Genomic DNA, 26,953 nt, shown 5'->3' on the forward strand with positions numbered 1-26,953 from the left:
AAATTACGGCATTCGCTTCTGAGTTGTGCAATAGTATCGATATAGACTCAAGCTATATGAGATATTCCTGACTATTTCACATTCAGATTTCTTGTATATGCCATAGGAACAGAACTCCTCAGAATTAACTGTTAAGGCAGTAAGACATTGGCACCCCAAATCATATATATTAGAGTTATTGTCTTGTATGTTCGGAATACCGTTATCTTACTATAATCCAGAGCGCCTGTAGACTTTAGTATATGCCGTTCTTTTCTGAGGAGCTTGTATGATCAAAGATCATAATCAATGTCTATAAATGAAATGTATACCAGGAGATCTTAGGCTCAAATATGTATTCCATACTTTGCACGACAAATACCATTTTAAATTTCTATTTAAAACTTTGAAATTAATATCATTTTTGTTTTAAAGACTGCACTGTTGAGAAACAAGAGCCTCATTTTGACAACCCTGAGCGGGAACTGTTCATATGGTCAGTACTCAATATATATAAAGAGATGGCAACATTGTTTTGGCTGCATGGAAAGGTAATTTTTGTCTGATAGACATAGTTATCATTTTAGCTTTGCAAATTAATTATGCTTTGCTGTTAATTGCAACAACATCATATTTTTGATGTTTAGCCATGTTATATTAATACCTTTAGATCATCCCAAAAAGCGTCAAATGTCAGTGACCAAGGTGCATCCTCATCATAAGTTTTGACTGATTACGCTTCTGTAATGTTGTACAATTACTCTTATTGACACCTTAATATGTCGTTTTACTTATCTTTTCGGGGTGGGGTGGATCACTGAAAACAACTCATTCTGCATTGTATATTGTGTGGGACTTGAAATGAGCAATCTTGTTATACTTTCCATTCACACAGACGAGAAAAATGTTTAAGTGGCATAAACAGAGAAAAAGAACACATTATGCAAACAAAAGGCTTTCCATTCAACCTATCTGCTAACACTGATTGCTGTCTAATTTACATTGAGTATAACTACAGATATCGCACACAATCTTCGTAATGTTACATAATTATCTGCCAACAACCAGGTAACAGCTTTAGTCCTTAGAACTGCAGGTATGATACTGAAGAATTAGCTATACATTAGAGATTTATTGAAATGACACCCATTCTGACAAAAAATAATCTACCCTCAGAACAGATGATTTTCCATTACAGGTGAAAATATTATAATCTGTGCGTGGAGAACCCGGTCTCTCATATAAGTGGTCTCTCAAGACATATTTTACTGTAATGTATATGTTTCAACTGATTTTCTAAATTGGTTTATTAGATGCTCATCCGTGTCATGTATTTGATAGGGGATGCAAACTGCTCAGATAAATGAGTCAGTCAAGACAACTTAGCGAATTTAGTGCCTTCATTACGGAACCTTTTCACTGTATCTGAAAATCTCATTATTTTATTGGCTTGTTTTCTGTTTTACAAGAATATCAATCATACATAGTTTTGCTTGTAACACTGTTAGCCCAAATTTTCGGATGTGTTGAAACTCGAGACCATCATAATAAGGTTACAGTGGCCCTCTTAGGATTTGACGAGCAATTAATCAGAAAAAGCATGTATAGTCCGTATATTAGCAACTCTTCGACTTTTTGACATGAGCTAATATACAGGCTATTTGTATTTTGTCGTTATTAAAGGGCACATTTAATTGGAGAACAACAACTCTATGCTAACACATTAATTCAAATTGACCTATTTTGCGCTTTCTATTTATTGCTTTTCGTAAGTTTCTGCACTTGGTTTCATTTCTCTTACACTGTTCTGTAATCATGAGACTTGATAAATGCATTCATTCCGTGTACTGATACTTATACTTTGGAAGCATTATATTCTTATCTGGTCTAGAAAAGAATTTTGGCCGTCTTACTGAATGCATCAGAAACTGCTGCAGCATCTTCTTTGCCTTACAGATTGGAACATTTTTACTTCCTTATTCCTTTAGGACTAGTCTGAAGCTTGTAAAACTGCGTTTGACACAGCTTCAATGTCTGGTCTGAAGGGAATACGTGCAGTGGTTAATATCCTCTCTGATTTCCTCATATCAGTATAAAGACCGAAAATTGCATGGAAATGATATGGCCTTTAAGTGACTTTGCCATGGATAGGCGTCGATTTCAGTCAATGCTATGTCCAATAGACCCTCAGCATATCAAATAACTTGGTATTGTGATCAAATATCCCATTTATTCCCATCCTGTCCACATCAGACAGTAGGTACAATAATTCACTTTCTCTATCATGTACCATCCTTACATTTCCTTTGCATATCCATGCACGACAATTCCACCACCAGCTTCAGTTATGTTATGACTTATCCTTGGTTACATCAACAATATAGTCCTGGCCGCAGAAAACATAGGCCAGTCACGTAAGGAAACTCCGAACAGAGCAGATCATATTGCATCTCCAAAAGCCAGGATGCAGTGAACTAACACTAAATCACGCAGAGAAAAAGAACTCTGTAAATTAATCCTTGTAATACATGATTAACAAGGAAGCAGTCCTGCGTGTCTATCTCGCGGTTGAGATAACATTTTCTAAAGGTATCTGGTCACAAAACAAGCAGAGATACAAAACCCTGCGTGTCTAGATTTTCTATGCCATCCTCTACCTCATCAAATGGTACCATGCTCAGGCTGACCTCTTCGCATAATATGATGGGTAGAAGACTAAAACACTTAACTGCAGAATGAATATGTATTTGTCCCAATGACCCATGGATATTGCAAATCATCCGGTGTGGACCCCAGATAACTTTCAGTACAAGTCGCCAATTCCTGAGGAGTTCCTTTGCCAATGATATCCGTATGAATGCAATTAGCGCCGCCATTGTGCTAAAGGAATATACATCCTACTCACAATCAGTGCAGTAGGATTAGTTTGAAATACACTTTTACTGGGATATTTACTCCTCTGTTTTGGTGTCAAACGCCAATGTAATCATTCGCCGCATTATTCGCAGCATTATAGATCTGAGCTCTCGAAATCTTTTAGTCAGGAATATTTGTTCTGAATGGAAATGACGTTGCTGATCTTTGATGTCATTTAGGAATGAGATTTTGCATTCATTTTGAACCATCACGATGCATCTCTCCATTTTTAGTTCCTACGTCTTCCAGGACATTTATGGGGTTTGCTATTACGGACACAATATACCAACATATCCACGGGTTTAAATGAAATACTCGCAATCATCGTTGTACGAACGTGTACGAAAAAGAAGTATCCAGATCTTTCCTGTTCTTATAAAGAGCATTGTATGTTTAGGATTTATGGTCTCGGACAGGATATACAAACATGGGTAACTACTTCCACCGTGTCAGAAATCGACCCCAAAAGGAACAAATTCAACTGATATTGAGGGGTTCATCAACTATTTGGTTTAAGCTTGCTGGTTTCGAGAGGACAGTGAAATTGACAATATAATAAATCTGCTCAAGATGTGGCAACATTGAATAAAGATTTATTGCTATGTCACCAAATGAGAAAATCCCGTTCAAGAAGGCAGAAATCTGGAGATTTAGTTTATCACTTCCTCCTACTGTAATTTAGCACACGGAACTTACTGATAGAATAAGAGCGATCTTACAGTCATAGTTTCCAGCCCCATTGAAATGCGCCGATAATGAAATCGTCGTAAGGAGATCGACGTACAATGCAGTTCTGAAATTAGCCACATGCCCCTGACTTATAAAAATATATAGAGAAGGCAACCATCGCATGTTCTAGAGGAATAAAACCTTGTTCACATGTGTTGAGCTCATTACACAAGTGGATAATATGCTGAGCTGGAATTATATTGGACTGATCCTTCTTGACACGAAATTTAATACAGAGATGATCTGAGACAATGTGCTTAATGTTTCCATTTATAATATAACTCACCTGTTGTTTTCACCTGTTTTACCAGGATGCCATCAGATTAGCTATTAAGCGCAACGCAACTATGTCCATGTTACTATGAAAACCCTGAATTGTTTAATTCTGTGAAAGACTTATAGAAAAAGCCTTGAAGGGGGAGCATTTCTCAGAACAAAAGGTTGACAGAAGTACTCTGGCGTGGAGGCCCATCACTTTGAAAGCATATAAAGGCAACATAAAAGTTTTCTCTGTGAGGCGAGTAAATTACAACACTCACTGCGAATATTAGAAACGTATATGCCACATGAAATTTAGCAACTGTATTGCAAATAATCAACTTCGGAGAGATGGATCTCTTAGATAGTTGCCGTACACTTGAAGTATTTAGATCAGGTACTTGTTATCGAAGAAAACATAGTGGTCTCCTTTGTTACATGTATTACCAGTCATCATTAAGTACAACATTGACGTTTACATACATACTCATTTGATCTAACCAAATTACGTATCGTATTATGAGTTATTATATTTTGTTAAAGAACATATTATATTTTATTACGATAGGATAAATGTAGAGTGTCCATGTTAATATGACACGTTGCAAGACTGTATTATCTGGATTTAGATATGCAGTATTGATTTTCTACCAGTCCATACTTCAAAACATGCGTACAAATGAAATCTATTCTTTCCTTTTTTTTAAAACTGTTATGTATAAATAATATTTTATACAATGAGTTTTCAGCCTTTTTATGATTCAACGTTGCCCTGAACCGATAGTTGCACAATTGCTGGAGTACACACCACAAAATTGAATGAAAACTGGAAACCCCGAAATAAAAATAATACTCAGTACGTTATGGTGTTTTGTGACACATCAATAATTGTATGCCACAACATTGACCATAAGGAGAATTGCTTCAAGATACAAGACAGTATCTTTTTAAGATCTCATTCAAAAGTGGAACCCGCAACCTTCTGGTCACTTGCATAATACTTTAACCACTGACGTATATCAATCAGCTCCTTAGCGTTCCTCAATTCATTTAACTGTCAATTATATGAACATATCTTTGCAGTACCTTTGATATTACGAACCAGTGGAGTGTATTTCAATACGTAATTATTCTGTATAAATGTATCCATTATCAAAATTACACATCTTTACGAAATCCGTATTTCTTTATATGTTTATTTGTGCGGAGTGTTTCTGACACTGTACTCCGCTTGCCTCGCATCTAAATCAAGTTCATGGCTATATTGCTGATGCTGTAAACCTACAAAAACAACATGACCAAATTTCGCAAGATAATGAACGTTTATAATTCGATTAAAATTAGGTACATATACAGACACTGAGATAATAATTCGTCTTTTCTGTCTAGATTATATAGACAAAGGGCAATAACTGCTGCACATTACCTCCCCTAACCACCGACAGGTGGAGATACTTATATGCTTTATCTGTTAACTAACAAAAATTGTTCACATCGGCTCCGGACATCTACTGGAAATTTGTAATTCATTTCATCCCATCCATTGAGGGTTTTGCAATTTTCGGATGTATTAAAGGTTATTCTGCAAGGGGTATACATTAGTGCGTGAATTTTCACTATAATTATCTGACTATGTTGACTTAGTGTCAGCATACTCTGACTGCATGGATATGAATGGCTATATTGTTAAATGATCATGGTGAAGTTTCTGTTCGCGCACTTTTTATTTTTTACACCTGGTATAGCGGGTGTCTCTGGCATTATTATAACAATTAAATATTAATCTCTTCACTTTCTTCTTATTTTCTTACTAATTAGCTATCACGACGAAGTGTGCTAAATGGAAGAATTCAAAGCGAGTTCTCATAGCTCGTGCTCAGCCTGTACAAAGTGTACATTGTCAGTAACTTGTAGCATGTGCGCGAGTTGAACGGAAAAGAAATGGTCGACAGATCTAAGGAAGGAACAAGAAAGAGAGAGACGTGGAAAACAAAATGATCGAGAATGACTTATGTTTTGAGCATTCACTTTATATTTAGTCTTTGGCCAGCCATGAGGGGACGACACTGGCGCCCCTCCCCAACGAAGATATGATGAATATTACATAATGCTGCCGTTACATATGAGGAAATGGAGGGAACTGAAACGTCTCCACCATCATCTTCAGAGTTGAATATTTCTGGTAAATGTTCCCAGCCATTCCATCTACTTCTGTTTTCCAGCTAATTTCGACATTTTGAGGTAGTTTCCACCCAAATTCTAGGCACACCAGGTGACATAAGTCACCCACATGTCCACACCAGGCGCATTGGGACGCATGGGGGTAATAAATCTTTTCTTATCTTAGATTTGATGCAGTCTCTGTTGCCGAACTTACCTTTCAGTCGCCTGGCTTTGGATTCATACCGTTCAGTGACCATATTGCTTCCCTTACAAATGGTCTTATGCCTTGTGAAGTTGAGTAAAGATCGCCTTGGATCGCCTATGATGTTCGCTGATAAAATAGAGGTAATGCGGATGAAGGCAACCGTGAACTGCTCCTCCATCTCTCTGCGCAGCAACAATTGTCTAAAACATCATCTCCGACCCACACGCAATGACGGCATGACATGAGACAAATGGATAATGTATCGTTCACTGCACAAACCATAAACCAGCAGCGATCCAAATCCTATACAATATGCTAATTAGTTTTGGAGGAATTCGAATCCTTTGGATCTCTTTCCTACAGGCATGTGAATAATCCAAACTGTCTCAGAAGTGTTTCTCTTCTCGATATGCCAATACCTACCCCACCCCACCCCCCAGTCAGACTGTCCATTCCTGACTGAAGTACTGTCGGACTCAGTGAAGGACACACTTTGTAGTCAGGTCCTGGCGCTTGTCGAGAACGGGGTGTTGAACATTTGTCAGAATCCACAATCTCCTGAGTTTTTCTCTAGGACTTTTATAGTCAACACAGTTAATGGAAAGCTCACATCCATCTTCAGTTCATACTTACACCAAATTTCATTATGGAGACCGCATGATCATTTCTCCTTTCCAACCATTCGAACGAATTTGCAACCTCTTTCTAATTACTGACTCATATTATCACTTTCATATTCATCCTTCGTCACGGATATTCCATTGGTTTTCATACCGAGGAAATTGTTTTCATTTTCGTATTCACACTGCCGAATTAAACATAAGTTCAAGGCCTTTAAAAGGTTTACTTCAATGTGTCGTCTTTATGTACCGCATGAATTCGTCCACTTTCATGGCGGCGAGTTTAGACAAAATCCTTTATAAATATTTGATCAGTTCCATGCTAGTCAAAGGAAAGAACGATCTCATATTCCTTGTACATCATGTGGGTTTTCTGATTAATTGAGAAGCCCGATCATTGTCATCTCATCAGTTCGTCCATTGAGGTATGGCATTTCTCACCCACGTCGTCGCAGTACGTCTTCCCCAGCATATAATGGGCTGAATCGTCGTCCTCACAGAATCAATTTCCACCTGAAGTTATTTCAAGAGTCAGCGGATCCTTTTTACTCTGGATCACCTCTTCATGCACCCTTTGCAGATGACCTTGCTACTTCAAAGGCACCCATTTTCATGGCGCTAGATTACAAGAACATCATAACAAACGAGATAGTATCACTTCTGGGCCTGTGACGGAACCAGTGTTGGCTCGCAACAGGAATAGCTCTCGAACAGCCGTAACTGGATCTGACCATATATACAGACGCAGTCACCTATAGTTTGGCAGCCCATCTGTTACCGGCCTTCGACACCCTCGGCTTTCAGTGGGGTCCGGAGTACACAGACCTCCAAATCGATCTCTTGGAGATAAAAATTAACATTATAGCCTTTCATTTTTGGAGCGACTGCATTCGGACCAAAATTGTATTCCTCATGTCCGACAACTCGGTGGTAGTAGAGTACTTTCTCAAACAGAGCTGATCAAATCACCCCAACTCTGAATTCTGGTCTGGAAATTTCACGATTATTTAGCACATCGCAATATATCGACATCTAGGTCAGACATATTCTCGGCATACTCAATGTCTTGGCCAATTTTCTATCACGAAAGTGAGATATTCTACACACAGAATCGTCCTCCATCCATTGGTCTTTCATCAGATTTTACTTACCTGGTCACCTTAATTGAATACCATCCCATCCTCCAGCAATGCGAGCATCCCGTTACACAAATATACCATCAGCTGACAACTACCGTCAGCTGCAAAGAGAGGTAATGGGCAAGATTTATTGCCCTTTGTCAATATAATATGGACAGAAAAGACATATATCGTCTTTGAGACGGCTGGATTCGGGAGATAGTAAGGTAAGGTTTTCCTTTATTTTGTGATCAGGAATGTAATCTAGGAAAACATTAATTTACTCAAACGGTCTCTGTTTCATAGATAAGAACATGAAGAATTTAAGTAGACTGTATTTTTTAGATTACTACCCCACTTTAACAGTAACATAATGAATGAACCATGAGATCACAATGATTGAAATGCGAAAGTGAGTTCATTGCCATATCATACAATACGTTACTTTGTATTGATGCGGCGTACTTTTGTAAATACAACTGTTCCATATTTTAAGTAGTTTTCCAATTAAATCAGTAACTACAGACTCCATCATGTGGCAAATATATATCAAGTCAATTATTGTTGGTAATAAAATAAATGACGGTTAAAGAAATTTTGGGGATATATTTTCTAGTGAAATATCACTTGACATCAATAACGTTTATGTTTTTTTCTCGTGTTGTGATGCCTAACCTATTTATAAGCCAACGTTTTAGCTACAGAATGGGTGGCTGCGTAAGAGAGAGGCAACTGTATATGTAATGGACATTAATTGTTTATGCTGATAATATTTACAGGGTGGCTTAGCAGCAGCACTGATGGCTAATGCATTATTGCAACCAATGGCAAATGAAACAGACGATAAGGAATTACGTGCGCAAATCACAGAAAATGCTAGGTAAGATCCAATACATTACTCACTCTTATTAGCCCACATAGCCAAGGCCATGTGAGTTTAATGCACGGCCCACGTTCGTTCTACGTAGACTGATACGTTTGTCCCTAACAAAGACATGCTTAGCATATGCTACAAAACGAATTTAAATAAATTGGCAGGATTATCTCTAAGAACAGGTCTTAGTGGTTTCACTAGCATGTGCTATGCTCCCATAGCATCCACAAATTAAACTTGTTTCCAAAAGAGCCTTCCAAAGTTGTCACCTTATGTTGTCAGTCTTTATAACACTGTTTCTATGATATTTTTATCAGTGTTTCAAATTTATTACCTAGTATTAATTTGGTTTCTATTGGCTAGCTAAGATAAAACGTTGAAGGATTATTAATTTGCGTATATTTTATTTAGTTTACTTTTGTATCAAATAATTGCTTGACATCATCGAAATCACTGGGTAAAGTTCGACTAATAGTTGTGAGAGTGCCTCTTAGGAATGTTGAATGAAAGTTGTTGGTGACTTTTTTATTTGTTTTTATTACTGGCTCACTAATAGTAACTTGGTTTTCATATTGACAGGTGCAAAATACATTTTCGAGATCTCTACGAAATTGCTGAACCAATTTTCACTTAACTTTGCATGCATATTCCTTAAGATATCTTCTGTCAAAGTTAAGCTTTAATCACATCTCTAGTAACTGTTTCCTTTAATAATTTTAGTAAAGCTGAATTTGTGGCATGTATGTCAAAAATGTTGGACCAGTTTTGAATTACCATTGTATGAATGCGTTTTAGGACATGTTCTAGCAATATAATGCTTTTGATGGCTTTCCTTGGAACTGCAAGGAGGTGAAATATGTTTTTGTCCATATACATCTCATCACAAAAGACTAGAATGAATAGCTTTGTCAAACTTTATTAGCAAAATCCTTACGTACTTTACCAAAATTGCTGTTTGAGCCTTTTTTGTTGTATTTTGTGGAAGTGTTTCATAATTGTGGTGACGTGCATCAACAAAATTTTGTTTTCTTATTTACCTTGTCTTGGTTGCATATTTTACATCTACTTCATAACTACTCACCCATTTAAATCCAACTTGACACATTGTTTCTTGGGACATATTCAAAAAATGATTTTGATGCTTTGCCTATCATTTTTCCATAGCGACCACGTTTCATATTTCTTACAATACCTATTATCAGTTGTACCAATATTTCACATGACTACTTGTACACATTTTACCAAAGGTGATAGGAATCTTCCTTATGACCTGAACCACCAAAATTGCATCTTTATGGTGGTCTCACTATTAACCGTTACTTTTACCACAGCTAGATGCAACATGTGGTTTTAATGGCGCATTTAAACAAATCTTTCTAGAAATACGTCATGGCAGCTTTTACAGGTCGAGCTTTTGAAAGACTGTCTAGCATCTCTTTAGCTTCCACAAAGATCAGATGAAAATTGACTTTAAAGAAAAATCAACTGACCAGCTGGAGTCACATTGTCACTTCAGACCTGTATGAATCAGTGAATGATCTCTCACTTGCATGAATTGCTAGTCTTTTGTCATATCTATGACAGATATCACAGCACACTTGACTGATTTGTCAACATATTTCGCTACTCATCCATTTATAAGTCAAGTTTTCTTTTAAAGGCTATTGTTACTTGTAGGATTAATAGTTTATGATTCTAGCCTGTACACAAATTTAAATGGTAAAATGAGGGTATGAGACACTGGTTTACGTGTTTAAAAGTAACTGCATTGCTAGCTTAAGGAATAACTATTTTTTTAGAGTTTTCGCATGCTGGAAAGAGAAATCTCATAAGGAATCTTCAGGTTTAAAGTTGAAGATCAAGTCTACAGCAGACTGATTACTCAATTTTTTTGTGAATAATCCTTGACTGTGTTTCCATGCATAGGTTTTCATAAGATTTGACAAACAAGTTTATAAGGGTACAAGCACATTCTCAAATTTGGAAGAGGATGTTAATATTCAATTGTTTAATATATTAAAATATATCAGATAATGAAACTCAAGTAACTTAAGAACAATCCTAATATTCTAAACTAATATGTTAGCATCACTGCTATTGTTTTTATTCTTGAAAGGTTAGAAATATTTTTTCATTTATTCATTTACGTTCATGGAAATTTGTTTTTGACCGATTCTCTCTCTCTCTCTCTCTTTCTCTCTCTCTCTCTCTCTCTCTCTCTCTCTCTCTCTCTGCGTTATTTTTAATATTGCCCATCTATGCATATCATATATTACAAAATAAATGATGTGTAATGATAACTATTATACAATACATATATATCTTTGTCATTGTTGGGGAAAGTCTCATCTTATTTACTGAGAATTCGACTGCCATTATTTTGCCAAATAGACTATGTTTAAACCAACACGGAAGGTTTAAAGTCCATGGACTTTTTCAGAGTTTCAATATTCCAGTCATTTTCGTGAATTATTTTAAGGTCTCTATTAGGTTTAAGATTACATAGTGTTTGTTTTTTGTCTGCAGGTCATAACACTTTCCACATATATATTACCGGGATAGCCAAGAAGGTGTATACATAACAACCTTGTTTCTGTTCATTTTTTCTAACTACATTACTGTCTATTTCAGAACCACATTTATGACACTTGAACTTTTCGATTTGATATAACATGAACTCATGTATCCAATTGTGGATTTATTCTTCAAAATATATCATCTCTTCGTTGGGAATGTGACCTGTGCACCTTGTATCCAGAAGTCCCGAAAGTGTTGCGAGAAGCAAATAGTCATAAATGTTGTCTACCCACTAAACTGGAAATCGGTCATAAAACTTTGTTTTAGATTCGCGTTTTACAAAACGATATTAATAACTGATAAATAGTGTAAGAAAGATTGTTAAATGAAAACTATGTTTAAGATTACGAATTGCCCAAGAACGTTTCATGACATAGCAATAATTACAAATTGTGTATTTAATTAATTTTACCAAACATAATTCAGTCACTGCGCTATAACAAAGAGTAACTGTGCTAAAGTTGATAGCTGAAAATGAATGAGTTAACTAAATTGCATGACTGAAAAAATCACTAAATAATATAGCCACGCCAGGTATCGTTCATGTTCACGTTCAAGTGCTATGACCTGTAGACATGTCAGGCTTTTACAGATCCCTTTAACACCGCCTGACACAGTGATTTGGATGTTATACATCATAGTTTAAAAGTCCTGACTTATCGCTTATACAGTCTATATTAAAAGATATAAAAACAAAAACCCTCTCTCTCTCTCTCTCTCTCTCTCTGTCAGTCTCTTTCACACAAGCAAACACAAACACAAACACAAATACACACTCACTGTCAGACACAAAGGAAAAAATATACACGTGTGCTAACGCTCATCCACCTAAGTACGGTGTTATTCAAACTTTAAAATATTACGTTAAACAAATGTTCTCAATAGAAGATCCAGTGTTTGTCTGTAGTATACTATAATCTCCTGAAGAAATAAGGTTACATTTTTTCTCAAACATCTATTTTATTACGGACCTTAGCAAAATATTTTTCCAATTTTTTCTGGTAAGAAAACTATTTTTGAAACTTGTAAAATTTGCTTTCTTTGAAACTCAGAGAGACTTGTAAACTAGATATTTTGCAATCAGAATGAACTGATTAATTAAATCACAAAGCTTATCATGTTGAAAGAAGACATATCTTTCTGAAATAATAATATTTGGTATATAATTCTAAATCCATGCAGTAAAGGGTTTCAAAAACTCCTTGATCAGTGAACAATCATTAAATAAGTCTTGGATACTTTCAACTTCTTGTTTACCATATCTGCATATCTTGTCATTACGAGATTTATCTTTTTTTCAGATTTGAACTTGTTACATTAATAATGTGCATGAGTTTAAATTGAAAGACGATAAAGTCTCGATCTTCGGTGCACTCATTTGCTGAAACTAGATAATTGTTTTTGGTTTGGTCTTTATCAAGTACCATACAACGGTCTTGGCCATGCCTCTTCTTTTTCACAAGTATGTTTGATACACTCATTATCAAAACTTTATATACAAATTTTAACTTCCTATTTATTAGGAGTATGTTTTCTTCTGAATTACAATTGTAAGGGTGTTTATCTTGGTAAGTTAATTATTTATTTGTTTTTGCTATTGACCAATTATTTTATTTTTAAAAATAAAAAAATTAAAAGGAAATTATTAATGCGAACCTTTTGACCTAATGGTTCGAAATTGAATAAAGAGCCTTAATTATCATTAAGATTTTTGAAATTCTGCTTTGTAGAGGAATGAAGTTTATCAATAGAAACAAAATTAAATATATCCTGTAACAAATATATTTCCACTGGCACAGGCTACTTTATCCATCATGCTACGGCCAGGATAACATCTAGCCAAAAGTTTTAACTAATACACTAACTAAGCTCTTAAATTTTTTTCTCCCCTTGTTTCATTACCTGGATGCCTCACTTGTTAAAAAAATTGTTTTGTAACCATATTCTGCCAAATTCCTTTTCCATTTGCAATTCAGGTGTTTAATCTAAGTAATATGTATGTATTGTATAAAGAAGTGAACATGAACGATACCTAGACCTAGTCTGTAGCTGGGCCTATAAGTATATGTATTTCGTTTTTTTCAACTCTAAATGAATTTTTAAAAATTATTTTATTCAATTCATTATATATATATATATATATATATATATATATATATATATATATATATATATATATATATATATATATATATATATATATATATATATATATATATATATATATATATATATAATGGAGGATTTGCCAATGCGGAGAATATATGAATATATTTTAACAAAATCAATGACAACGAGCAGATTTCTCCATATCCAATAAACAGTCATTTTGAAGTCTCTTTTAATTTCCTCACTTATTTTAACTCTAGCATATCATCTAGGTATAAAGAGAATTCTATTCCTAAAAGTCAAAAGGAAGAGTAGATCAAGGGATGCCAATGTTTGGGCATATTTGTTTCTTCTGCTGCTAGTTCCTCCCTATCTAGATAGCTTTTGATTTTAATACATTACAATGTAAACCAGCCACTGATGCAGTGCCCTTTAGCGTTTCGAGGTTAGTCCATAAAGAATGTGGAGAGCCGTCCAATAGTATAAAAAGCATCATCCCATATAATGATCTGGTTTCAACAATAACAGACAGTATTATTTATGTTATTCTGGAATTCAGTTGAGAGATGTTTTATTCTGACAATTAAAAGATTTGTTATATGGGTCTCCTTAATGCCACCTTCTCTCTAAATGAAAGTTTTGAAACAGATTACCATTGTTAGTGACACTGCATTTTGTCTTGCTGCAAAATACCCTGAATCTCAAACAAATGGAATCACCAGAGTTAAACGAATTCAGAGCATGTTCCAATACGTCCCAATCGAAAAAGTCAAATAATTTGTTTTTCACAATCAATTAGCAAGTAAATGCCTTACTGATCTGTTTGATCGTGGTAGTATGTATAATTATATAAAATTATAGTACTGGTTTTCACTTGTAATACAAGGAATATGCCTTCTATTGAAGCTGGTGCTATTTTATAGTCCATATTAAGTAATGGAATCGGTTTCAAATTGGTTGTTAATGTGAAAATTTTCTGGGACTCAAAGCTGGACAGAGTTTTGTTTTCATACCCAAAATGAAGAGATCTATATAGAAATTCACCAAACATTTCCAAAAGAGATCATATAATTTGACCGTGAATCACTAGGGCCGGTTTCATTCACATTTCATGTTTGTAATTTGAAACCACACTCAGAAACAGTCAGCGAACCTTCTTCACACAAGACTTTCTCTAAGAACCTTCAAGTTTATATGAAAAAGTGTTCTTTAGTTTTAAGATTACTATTACTTTTTATAAGTTCTTCATAGAAACAGTTATGTTGATTCATTATTTCATTTTGATCTTGTAACCTCTACCCATCATCCACACTGAGTTCCAACACTATTTTATAAGTGAAATTTCTCTTTCCAGCTGACTAAATTATTTTGAATAATTGTTTTCTCCAAATTCACACCATCGTTTTGATCTAAACATTATGTACGTTTTTCCCTTATTCGCTAATTCGGTTTGTTATTATTGATTTGTGTTAAACTCTTTGTATCATTTCTTTAATTAACTAATTTGTTTAAAATTAAAAGATCAGCTTCACTTCTTGAGTGCTGTTTGACTTGATTTCTGCCTTTGTCTTTAAATATGCAATTATGTCAGTTCTAATTTCGATTTTAAGACTTTCAAAAGAGAACTTATCATTACATGTTAGCTTTTCTGATCGCGAATTATTTGTATCACCCTCAAGATGATATCCTTTAAAAGTATTTACAATACATTTGTAACTGTATTAGTTTATTCCTTTTGTGGTAGAAGTCTTGCTCTTTCCAATAAATATGACCTTTACGAAGTGCAAAAAAGGATATGGTTAGAGTTGTAGCAGAGTGGTCTATTTTTGATTTACATTGGACCAATAGACAAATCTAGGAAATATATATGAAAACATATCCTCAAAAATCAGGAAATAATCAAGTCTTCCTTGATTAGTATTACTTGGCTGTAGCCAATAAATAATCTAACACCCGAAATGACTAATTTACGTCGATCTTGTCAATCTAGTTCATTCCAAATATCCTGGACTGCTGTTCAACCATGGGATTTCTATCATGACTAACATATGTATCGAGTCTTGTGTCCTGAACAACATTCCAGTCATTACAAATGATACTGGATGAATTGTCAAAACAAACAATACCTTGTCTTAGCTTCTTAAAAGAAATTGGGATTATTGCCATTATGACCCTATAAACCGATTAATTTGTATCTTATCTCCATAAATAAATGTATTAAAAACAATGTATCTACTATCACCATGACATCTGATTCTTTAAATAGAGAGTTCAAAGTTATTTCTGACGAGAAAACATCAAAGACCCCATTCTGCTTGCCTGTATTTCTTATTCTCAACAGTACAGTGTTCTTGTAAATATATAATGGATAAAGTTTCTGTTTAACCAAGTAGAAGATATCTCTTTTTAAAACTGGAAGTGTGTTGACATCTTATTTTCATTGATAAAATTTTAATTTGACCGTTCATAATTTAATACATTAACTATTTCAATGTTGTGAAATGTCAATAATATTTGAAGTAGAGCTTAATCAACCGAAACACATAATATAAACATGTATATTCAAGAACACGCACAAATAAACCTTGAAAATGATTGTTAAAATCTATATTAATGTAACGACCATTTAGAAATCCCAGTACTTCGGAAACTCAGAATAAAATACACTTATGTTTTGTGTGGAAACATAATTAAAAACTACTACAAAATAATGTGAATACACATACGTATATTAGTACGAATTTATGGTCTTAAACTAAGTAACCGTAACGAGTGAAAACCAACAAGTTAGGCAAAATTAAACAAATAACGTATTTCCCTAGAATACAAAGTGAATTTTGTACAGTATTTTGAATTAAAACAGAAATGATCCTAACAGAATAATCAATTATATAAAGTTCCATCTGAATTCCAGTGGTATTCCAAATAGATCCCAATATTAAATGTGTTGATTTGTCTGTAGTTTCGAACGTGGCAATATACCAGTGACCTGAATTGTGATAATGTACTGTCATTTGATGTATCGCAACAAAACGATCATCTCTGAAATCACTATAATTCAAAATTGATATTCCAGCCCAAATGAAGTACTGAATGCCAAAATACGACTGATTCTACCTCAGATGTTAAATTCAAGAATTAGTAATTTCTCAAGTAAACTAGATTATAAAAAATATATGACACAAAGTAAAACCAGGATTTAGGTCACAGGTTTATTTCTAGAAAAATGAGTTGTCAACAAGATACAGTCAATAACTAAAATTTAATAAGAACCTGGTAAACATCAGGAAGACCGTTTTTCATGGGGAATTCCAATATACTAGACTCGGACCCAAATAAACAATTTTATTTCCATTGATAATGATCCTAATATTTATCCCACTCAGAGAACATATTAGCTACGTATTATTTGTTAACAAAATAAAGGTTACTGGTCAGGTACACAGTGAACTTGATTTTGGACAGGTCAAGTCCAAAATACAATTATACCTAACATATAATCAAGGAACAAAATTAAGAAATATAAATTAAATTTATATAACAATATTAAAGTTTAGATTAGTCACGCTACTGCTAATGCATACATGTACATAAACAAATAAAGGTTGCGAGGTTATTTATGGATGCTGTTCTAGGCATTAATAGCATCTGATAGTGACGAGCTTATTCTGGTATTGAGCAGAGAAAGAATACCATTAGAGACAAACGAAGTCTGCAAATATTATATTGGTCAGTTTAAAGTAGAATCCTACTTTTTGGTTACCTATTTAACCTTTGTAACAATAATATCGCTATTATTAGTGTCACAGTCACCATCATCATCGTGATCGGCACTGTCATTGACACCAACTAGAGACAACATATAACCATTGATGTTAACTCTTGCTACATTATATGTGTTAAACACTGCTCGTTTTAAATCAACCTGCAGCATACATAACTTAAACTTGTCCACTGAAAATACTAGCTTATCTCTATAGCAGTACGGTGCTTCTGTCACTTAAGCTGTCTTACCGATATAACTGTCAAACAAATCGCAGCTGAGTGACATTATGGCATTCACATTCACAGTAAGACTGACTACTCACGTTATGCAGCTACAGGTGAGTAACTACTCCTAATATCCAGTAGCAGCAGAGGGGGCGAATCGGACAACTTTTTCGACAAAATTTGATTGAGGTTTTAAAACGACAAATAGAGCCTTCCTTCGAAATCTCACTTTTCAAACAAAAAAAAATAAAGTCTCCGTTTGGCAAATGGAGCCTTAGCGTTTTTTGCTCGAAAACGCTATATTTCGCGACAACATCTCGTTGGTGTTTTCCCGTGGTAATCATCGGGCGTCCCGCGTCGATGTCATTGCCCCCCCCCCTCTGCTGCTAAGTGGTTATTTACAACTAACCAAGTCCGATACGATATCGTGTCCGAGGGAGAGAGGGGGCGAATCGGACATTTTGTCCAATCGTTATTTTGCTTAATTATTACTTTCTGCACTCAACGATCTAGTGTCGTCAGCGCCTGGTAAAAAAAAAAACGACGACGTCGTTGGGGGATCGTCCAAACGTCATTTGGTTTAATTAACACCTTCTGCGCGTCGATCCCCAGCGTCGTCAGCGTCCGGTAAGCACGTCGACGACCGCGTCGATGTCATTGCCCCCTCTGCTGCTATGATCTTACAAACAGAGTGATCACTAACTCCTCCTCTTGCAGATCAATTAGGTTATTTGACTGATCGGTAAGTCTGAAATTAATTCTCGTTAAAAACCGATCATGGCATCGCATATAGACCGGATTAATCGGACTCTCAATGATCAAAAATCCCGGAGGGGCTGTTGGTGAAAACGAATAAAGGATATATCCCTGTTGAGCCTGATTTGATTGCTTGGTATCTACCTGGTAACTTCCTTCGATAGCATCACACACTAGATTAATCGCTATCATTGATGCGATATTTACGTTGTATGGAGCAATATGCCTACCACCATCTCCGTTATCGTGTCTGAGGATAGTTGATGGGGGGGTGTCCGCGGGTGGATTCTCAGGCCATCCTAGTATGGTTCTTATTGAACTGTTATAGATATCAACCATATACCCCGGTGTGCTTATTTCAATCGTCGACGATAACGTCGGTTCATGAACCGTAATAGCGATTTTTGATTCTTTTCCTGTGATCGATTTTATCCTGCGTTGAAATTCTTTATTGATTTGTTCTATTTGGTATGACCCAGTTGGTATTGTAACCTCCTCCCAGTCTGGGGTCCCATCGGGTTTATTTGTCCGTGCAAAAACCAGCGAGTTATTAGGTTGTTGTCCGTTAAATGCGTCCGCTCGGATATTAGGCCAACTGTGATATACTCGCAATTTTGCCAGCGCTATTTCCTTTACTGGAACCGGTGATGGAAAGTTTACACTGAATTCGGGTTTCGTTGATGTTATCGATATCATATTTGTTTGTACCGGAGTGGTGTTCTCCGCGATCCGCTGAAGTAATTGAGACCCTTCGGGGTTCAGCGACATTATTATTATTCGTTGTTTTTAGTGTCTAATTTTAACAACCAGGTGGTTTCGGCTTCCAGTTGAAAATCCTCGATTTTTGACATCGCGGAGCTATATAACTGGACCATCGTGGAGAATTCAACATCGGATACGAACAAATTATCAATCGATAACGAGATCAACCCGGATAATTTCGAGTATGCGTCGGATACTATTTGATGTTTTACTGTATACTCGTTGAGTTTTTTCTGAAAACACGATGATATCTTCCTAGTGATTGCGTTGGCGACTCCAGCAATTGTTGTCATCGCGGAGATAGCGATTGGAACAGCGATCGGGGTTATCGTGGTCACCGTGGATAAAATAACACCGGTACCGGCTACTATGCCCGACACTGAGTACACGACCGCGTCGATGGTGGTTATTTTTCTGCGGTATTTTTTTATTTTTGCACGGTATTGTTCGGAAAGCGTTTTTAAGTTCGCGGAGAATTCTTTTGCGGTATCGAATCGATATTGATGTGACGTCGGTGATACCTCTGATTCAATTTCCTTGGTGGTCATTTTTATTTTAAAAGAGCTAGTGTTTTTAATTACTTAGATTCGCTACAAATTCCACGTACCATGTAATGTTTGCCCCGGCTAGATTTCTATCAACGGCATAAATTGTGAACGGTTCAGTTGCGTCCTTGTCTATAATTGTTGATATTGTATTGTTAAACCCGGATGAACTCGACGATAATATATTAAACTGCATCATTGAAACCAGTGTCAATCGATAAATGCCCTTAACAGTTGCGGTGATATTTACTGTATTCTGTGTAGGAGTCCAAGCGAATGATCCATGCCGAATCGTGTATACTGTGTTGACGGTGTTCTCGTGAGGGATTTTTATTTTTTCGAGTTGCTTTGTCATTTTAGGTAGTCTGTCTTTAATCGCCGCAACATCAGTTTTAATCGTTCCTATTTCCTGTATATGCGTGTCCACATCTTTTTTGTTCGCTGCAACCCTAGTAATGAGTGTATTTATTTCCTGTATATGCGTGTCTATACTTTTTTTGTTCGCTATAACATTAATTTTGAGTACTTCTATTTCCCCTTCATGCACGTCTATACTTTTTTTGCTCGCTATAGCATTAACGTTGATTGTTTCTATTCTCTGTCCATGCGCGTCCACATTATTTATGATCGTTGTAACATTAGTAATGAGTGTATTTATTTCCCGTTCATGCACGTCTATACTCCTTTTGTTCGTTGCAACATTAGTGTTGATTGTTTTTATTTCCTGTCCATACGCAGTGATATCATTTATAGTTATTGTAATCTCATCCGGTTTGACATTTTTTTTACCAAAGAATTTATCAACGGCGTTATCGATCCTGTTAACATTTTTTCGTAACGAGGTAAATTGGCCCGACAGCGTCGTAAACTCCAAAATAGTATTTTTTATTGTTGCAAGATTCGGTTCGGTTACCGTCGGGGTTCCAAAAAAACTAGCGGTAATGAGTTGTATATCGGTCACCGATCTATCTAACCTTGTAAAACCGTTTTGGACTAATGTTACCCTATCCGTCACCGTCGACAGATGTTCACCCGGTTTGAGTCGTCCGTCGACGGTATACAACGCGATAGTGCCCTCGCCGGCATCACGCTGTCGTGTTAAAACATCATCCAGTGACACATTACTGGATTTCAATTTACCCTGGCGGTCTTGAAATACAACTATTTCATCTGGGTCAACACTGGTTAAATTCAACGTATCAGCGATTTCATCCTCAATTAGTTTTTTTATGTCATCGGTGGCGGGCGTTTCCGTGGGCGTTTTCAGCGCCGAAACCGGTCGTCCCCAAATATCAATCATTATTATTGTAAATGTTATTCTCTAAAATCCGTTGAGCTTCTACGACTCCACTAGTGTATTCGTTTACAACCACATGAGGTGGTTTTCGCGATGATGAAATCGCCGCAAGTACGTTTAATACCTCGCGGCCACATATCGGTGGGTCACTTAATTGCTGTGTTGGCAGCGTGGAATAAAAAACCCGGGTTGAACACGCCCGGGCTGAACACGCCCGGGCTGAACACGCCCGGACGTACCGCATGAACTCTTTCGGCGGGGCTAACCCGTATGAATCAAAATAGACGATCGCACGCGGATCAATCGCGTATGCAACCCAATGAGTTCCCGCTCCGGAGGACTCATCGAGGTTAATTATGCCGGTTTCAATATTCCTTGGTGCCGCCGGTAATTGATCCCTCATAAAAACACCTCTGAAGTTTTTTATCGCTAGCGCGTTTGCGGCGTCTATTAAATCAAAATTAGACATGGGAGTCATTAAACGGTTCCCGGTAGTCTTAGACCCTTTCCCGAGTACCATGAATACGGGGTTCCCGGTAGTCTTAGACCCTTTCCGGCCACGGGTCGTTTTTTTTTGTAGCCTTTCCCGGTTGCCTTCTTCAATGCCATCCCCGCCGCGGTACCAACGGCTCCTAACGCCGCCGCCTTAGCCACTGCTGGTGCGGCCGCGGCAATCAACGCTGGAATCGCAGCTAACAGCGGAAATATCCCACCGGTCTTTTCCATGTTTTTAATCGCTGCGGCTGAGAAGGTTACTTGAACACCCTTTTTATTCCTCATCGCATCATTGAAATGTTTTATTTGACGCGCCGTTAACGATATCTTATGATTACCACCTGCCATCTGTGACGGCTTCAGCGTTATTGTGGTTCCGCATTGTTTAGCCGACTTTGATCGTAATTTCTTGACTTGACCATCAGTCAACTCTACACTGACGACACTATACGACATTTATTGTAAACGCGTTTTGTGCTTTCAATTACATGTTTTCCACTGGCGCATCAACGATTCTCATTCGTCCACCAACGCCTTCTAGCAGCATTGATTTATCGCTGAGAATGACAGCAACCGCTCTATAATTAACACCACCCGGGGCTATACGAGCTCTGAAGTGTATATCAACGACGGATTGTCTCGTTAAATCAAGATGTTCCAACGAAAAGTAATAAATCGGATACAGGTTTTTAAAATCAAGTTGTGATATTTGCAAACCAGTGTCGACGTTTTGATCACGACCCATATACGACAGCAATCGATGGTACACACGTGCGATATGGTTGTCGCCGTAATTAAGCTGTATATCCTCGGATGGTTCCTGTTGTCCGTTTATTCTCAGCGAAACATCCCTGACTCCTAATTGATCAAATATCATATGGCTGCGTTCTTGACTACCCAATCGTTCCCTATTCTGTAGCGCTATGAATATATGACGCGGGGCTGAAACACCTTGTTTTGATGCCAGGTGCCATGTAAACGTATCGGCGACGTTATCCTCTTTAGCATCAGTTGTTACCGCTAGCCAACTCAACAACGATTTTCCCCCCTGTTCCATAAATGCTAACAATCGTGCTTCCGTGGTAACTGATGGAGTCAGCACCGGCATCCACAATGCCATTTTAGTTAAAACGACTTTACCGGCAGCGACGCCAGCAGCACGCCATATTGCATTGTTATCATCGCCCCTTCGCGTCAGCGCGATTGTATGCTTAGCCCCATAGACAACTTTTCTGACATTTCTGCAGAATCCAAATATGTGATGGAGTGGAATCGCGCATGAAAACTGTCGGCGTGGTCCTTGCAACATTCCTACTCGTGCTGCGAATCCTAGATTGTAATCATTGTTGGTACTTTTTATAATATTGAAATTAGCGCCTGGTCTTGCTCTGCGGTCTGGATTGGCTGCTTCAGCCTGTGGGTCAACTGCGGTATCTCTTTCCGCCAGCACGTTAACGTACTGAAGATGGTCAGCGTTATTGGTGGTGTCCTTCGAAAACATCATAGATGGGCCCGCCGATCTTGTATAATCATCCGAGTATCTCGCCAACCCAATTATCGTTGTTGCAACATCAACCTCGCGTTCTATTGATTCAATTTCTCGCCCGTCAATAAGATATCTGGCGCTCTCAAATAACGCCATGATACCGTTGTTGACGAAGCCAACTCGAACACGATGGTCATCTGCGTATGGTGCATTATCGGCGGCATTTGTCACGAGTTCTCCCTCGATTTCGATAAACGCTTCACACGGCAGAAAGTATTTACTGGTATCTTGGACTTGAAGTTCAATTCGCGATCGTAGGTCGGGTTGTGCAGCATAATAAGAATAAAATTGATAATCACGAACAGAATCATCCCTGCGCACTGGGGCATCCATATCAAACGCGGGATCAGCGGTTCGCGCAAACATTTTATTATTTATCATGTTGACGTTTTCAATTGCGATTTTTTCGTCGTAGACCACTTCCCGCTATCGCGTTCATGAGCGCGTTGGTTGCCGCATCGGCTGATGGCGAAGTCGCCAACGACGGAGTCGTCGCCGCCAACGACTCTAATTTTTCTTCCACGGCGTTATTTATTACTTTACTGACATTCGCAGACATCACTGTCGTTGATGGCATCTGTTTTTTTCTTGAAAATCTCTTGGATTTCACCAACGACATTAGTTTGTCCCGCGCGGCTGAAAGCGCCTTTCCGGCAACATCTCCAATAGCACTAATACCCTTATCACGAATAACATCAATAGCCTTCATTCCTAATTGTTTGGCTAACGGCGCTACTTTTGGAGCCATTCTTGTAAATAACCCCGCAATGGTGCTACCGAGACCATCTCCATAGTACGCGCGGTAAACAGGCAATCGCGAGTTTACCACGTAGACGAGTACTGGTTTATCATGGTTGTAGTGTATGATCATCCTTATTAAAAACACCAGTTTTCCAATTAATCATCCACGAGTTCGTCTATGAGCGTTCGATATGCATTAATGTCCATAATACCGCCTGCAAATAACCGCTTGCAAATATCAGCGGCCTCATTGATTATTTCCGGAGAGTTATTTCCGGCTCGTTTTCCTCCAATTAGTACCTCTAGCCGTGATATATCACTGAGAACACTACCAGGACAGGTAACGCCGTAGGATTCTTTACCAACAGAGTATCCTTTTCCTTTTTTTGATGTTCTACTCTTAACTTTCTCGAGGAATTCATCGTAATCGGGATCACCACGATGTGGTAATGCGTCTCTATGTTTACTCGCTAAATACACTATTCTTGCCCAGTTCTCCGTCGAGGTTATTTTTTTCTTGTAACCTTCATTGATATACTCATCTCGAATGCTCTTAGTTGATGTTGTAGCAACAAAATTAACTAATTTTTCATCGTCGTCGATGTCTCTAATTTGATCTATTGCGGACTTTTTAAGAACATTACGGGGTATATTCCCCTCTTTCTTTTTTTCTTTCGGTGTTTCTTCTTCTGGTGTTTCTTCGGGTATTTCTTCTTCTGGTTCTCTTGCGGTGGCGCCTAGTTCTTCTTCATCGGCCATTGTAACATAAGGTTCTTGTGGTTCGGTTATAGCGAGTGGTGGTGGCCTCCGTGTTGTAGCAGCCGCTATTTTTGCAGGGAGTGTTTCTAAAGACTTTTTTGTTTGTTTTGTCTCTGCCGCTATCTTTTCAAGCGCATCGAGGACGGGTACAGTTGCCGCCGTAACATCTTTGGTCGCTTTAGTTACCGGGGCAAAGAGTTGTTCGCTTCCAACAGCAAAATCAGTTTGTAGTTGTTGCCGCGTTTGAAGTTGTTCTCGGACCCTGTCTCGTAACGGTATAAACTTTCTAAGCGCTGCTAGCCGCTCTCTGGCTAGCCGAGTAGTAAGTGATTCGCCTACCATTATTGCAATTGCTCCGCAATTTCTAATTTCCCGCCCAGTGCGTCATCGGAGGCTCCGTCTATAATCCTTCTAATGTTTTTGATCTTACTAGAAATCTCCCTGCGTCGTTCATAAACACGTCCAAGTTTTTTTCGTATTATTTCAACGGCAGTAAATAGTCCAATGAATGCATTTGCGTCATTGTGGTACAAGTTTTCATTAATCGTATGTTGTAATCGTTTTATAAAAAAATACTCGCGGGCCAGGGTAAAACGCCCCCGTTTCGATTGTTCGTTAATAATCTCATAATCGGATAATATTTTTTCACTGTCGAGACCATCAGATAATTCAATTCCTTGATTTTTTAATTTTGAAATCTCGGCTAATATATTATTGATGTCTTCGATATTCATTATTCTTATAGAACATCTTGTTTTTAAATAAAAATAAAAATGAAACCCCGTGTATCAATTCCGAAGGTGTTTAATAATTCGTTAGACGTGACCTCGTCAGCGCCATAGGCGCCGGTGACTTCATCACTCGCTGATTTCTGTTATATATGAAAATCGAATTCTATGCCCGGTCTTTTTTGAGATCGCTGAATTCTGTATTCCTTCTGCAACAAATCGTATTGAGGCGATATAAATGTCAAAATATTTTCCTGCCTCATTCATCGACTGAAATATTTTTTCCTCGTGAGTTGTTGTATCAAATGACTTTACGGGTTTTGCTTTCTTTGGGTATTTACCGGTTTGGCCTTTTTTGGTATTCTGACTTTGCGAGATAGCTTGCAAGTTTGTAAGAGAATTATCAGTCTTATTATTATTAATATGATCAATCACAAGCCCATTTTCGATTAATCCGTTGAATGCTTCAAATACAATCCTGTGAACATAATAGTTTTTTCCTCCTGCAGTAAATTGCAAGTATCCGTGATTATTTACGGTACCAACCGGCTTCTTCAGTTTGCGGTTTCTAACAATGCCGTCGCGAGACGCCTCGTAACTGACGAGCACAGGATGCAGCTGAAATTCTTGGTCCATTTGTATAATAATACTACTTGTCTAATTTATTATTTGGTTTAATTATGAATCTTTCAACGTAGTCCTGGGGGGTTTTGATGACGAAGTCGGCGGTGGGGTCAATGACGGCGTTTTTAATTCGCTTGTCATAATAGCGTTTTAGTTCCCTGTATCGCTTTCCGCCACAATTAATACACAACTGCGATTTTCCTCTTACACCGACGTGGCAAACCAAGCACGGGAGGGGACCAAGAGAACCATTACGAACGCTCTGTAAATGGTACCCGCAGAATTCACCTCTACATGATTTATTGCACGGGGTTGTCGACCCAATCATCAACCATTTGCAGTGATTCATTATACTATATTCTTTCATTTAAATACTTGTTTTAATTATATGGATGAGTTCGAGAGATTGGCAGCAATTAAACCCCGGAAAAATATTAAGTTCAATATCGATAGAGTCCTCAAGGACGTACCAAAAGCGTTAATAAACGATAGAACCCTGTTGAATAAAATACGCGATTGTATCAATGAATTCAAGCGTGATGGTGCATCTCATAGTTGGTCAACATTTCGAATTGATGGTGTTGTTGATGCTACCATGAACGACAACCGCGCAGCAACGATAATATCACAACTTGACGGTAAAAGGTATTTCTTCAGAGTAAAATTCATTGTCCGGGTGGAATCAGGCGATTGGATCATACGTGATAAATTTGAACCAGTTCTCAGCGACAAGAAAACAGTCATTGTCAGCCGCGACTCCAAGCCGGGGTTGTTAACCGGAATTGACAGACCATACTATGAACGAGCGTATCCTGAAACAGCAGTTGTTTATGGAATATACCCGTTAAATAAGAAACCTGATATCGGAAAACTGAAACCGATGAAACAGTCAACGGGGATAAATTGTGTAGCAGAACGAATAATAGAGCATTTTACAAATGCATGTCGAGGAAACAAATTGACTGATTTACGACGTAGCAAAATCAACCAGTGGGAACTAACCGTAAAAGAGCGTGGAGCAACCATCAGCGACATAGCGAGATTAGAAACGTCGTTGAGATTTCCAATAACCGTTACAACGATAACCGGTGAAGTATTATACGAATCGAAGTATAAATCGAAGGGAACCCCAATCAAAATTATTGATCATAACGAACACGCA

The 26,953-nt window shown here is 37.4% G+C and overlaps 1 protein-coding gene across 1 annotated transcript in view; it reads left to right on the plus strand.

Moving 5' to 3' along the window:
- Positions 1-420: 420 nt before the first annotated feature.
- The window catches only part of LOC149791560 (transient receptor potential cation channel subfamily M member 2-like), a 48,000-nt gene continuing 21,467 nt past the window's right edge, over positions 421-26,953 (plus strand). The window contains exons 1-2 of the mRNA XM_089969450.1: positions 421-530; positions 8,768-8,868. Of these exons, the coding sequence (XP_089825576.1) occupies positions 501-530; positions 8,768-8,868 (131 nt within the window). The 5' untranslated portion in view covers positions 421-500. The remainder of the gene's footprint in view (positions 531-8,767; positions 8,869-26,953) is intronic.

Source organism: Sinohyriopsis cumingii, chromosome 9 (assembly GCF_028554795.1).
Source record: "Sinohyriopsis cumingii isolate HCF-2022 chromosome 9, ASM2855479v2, whole genome shotgun sequence".
Lineage (NCBI taxonomy): Eukaryota > Metazoa > Mollusca > Bivalvia > Unionida > Unionidae > Sinohyriopsis > Sinohyriopsis cumingii.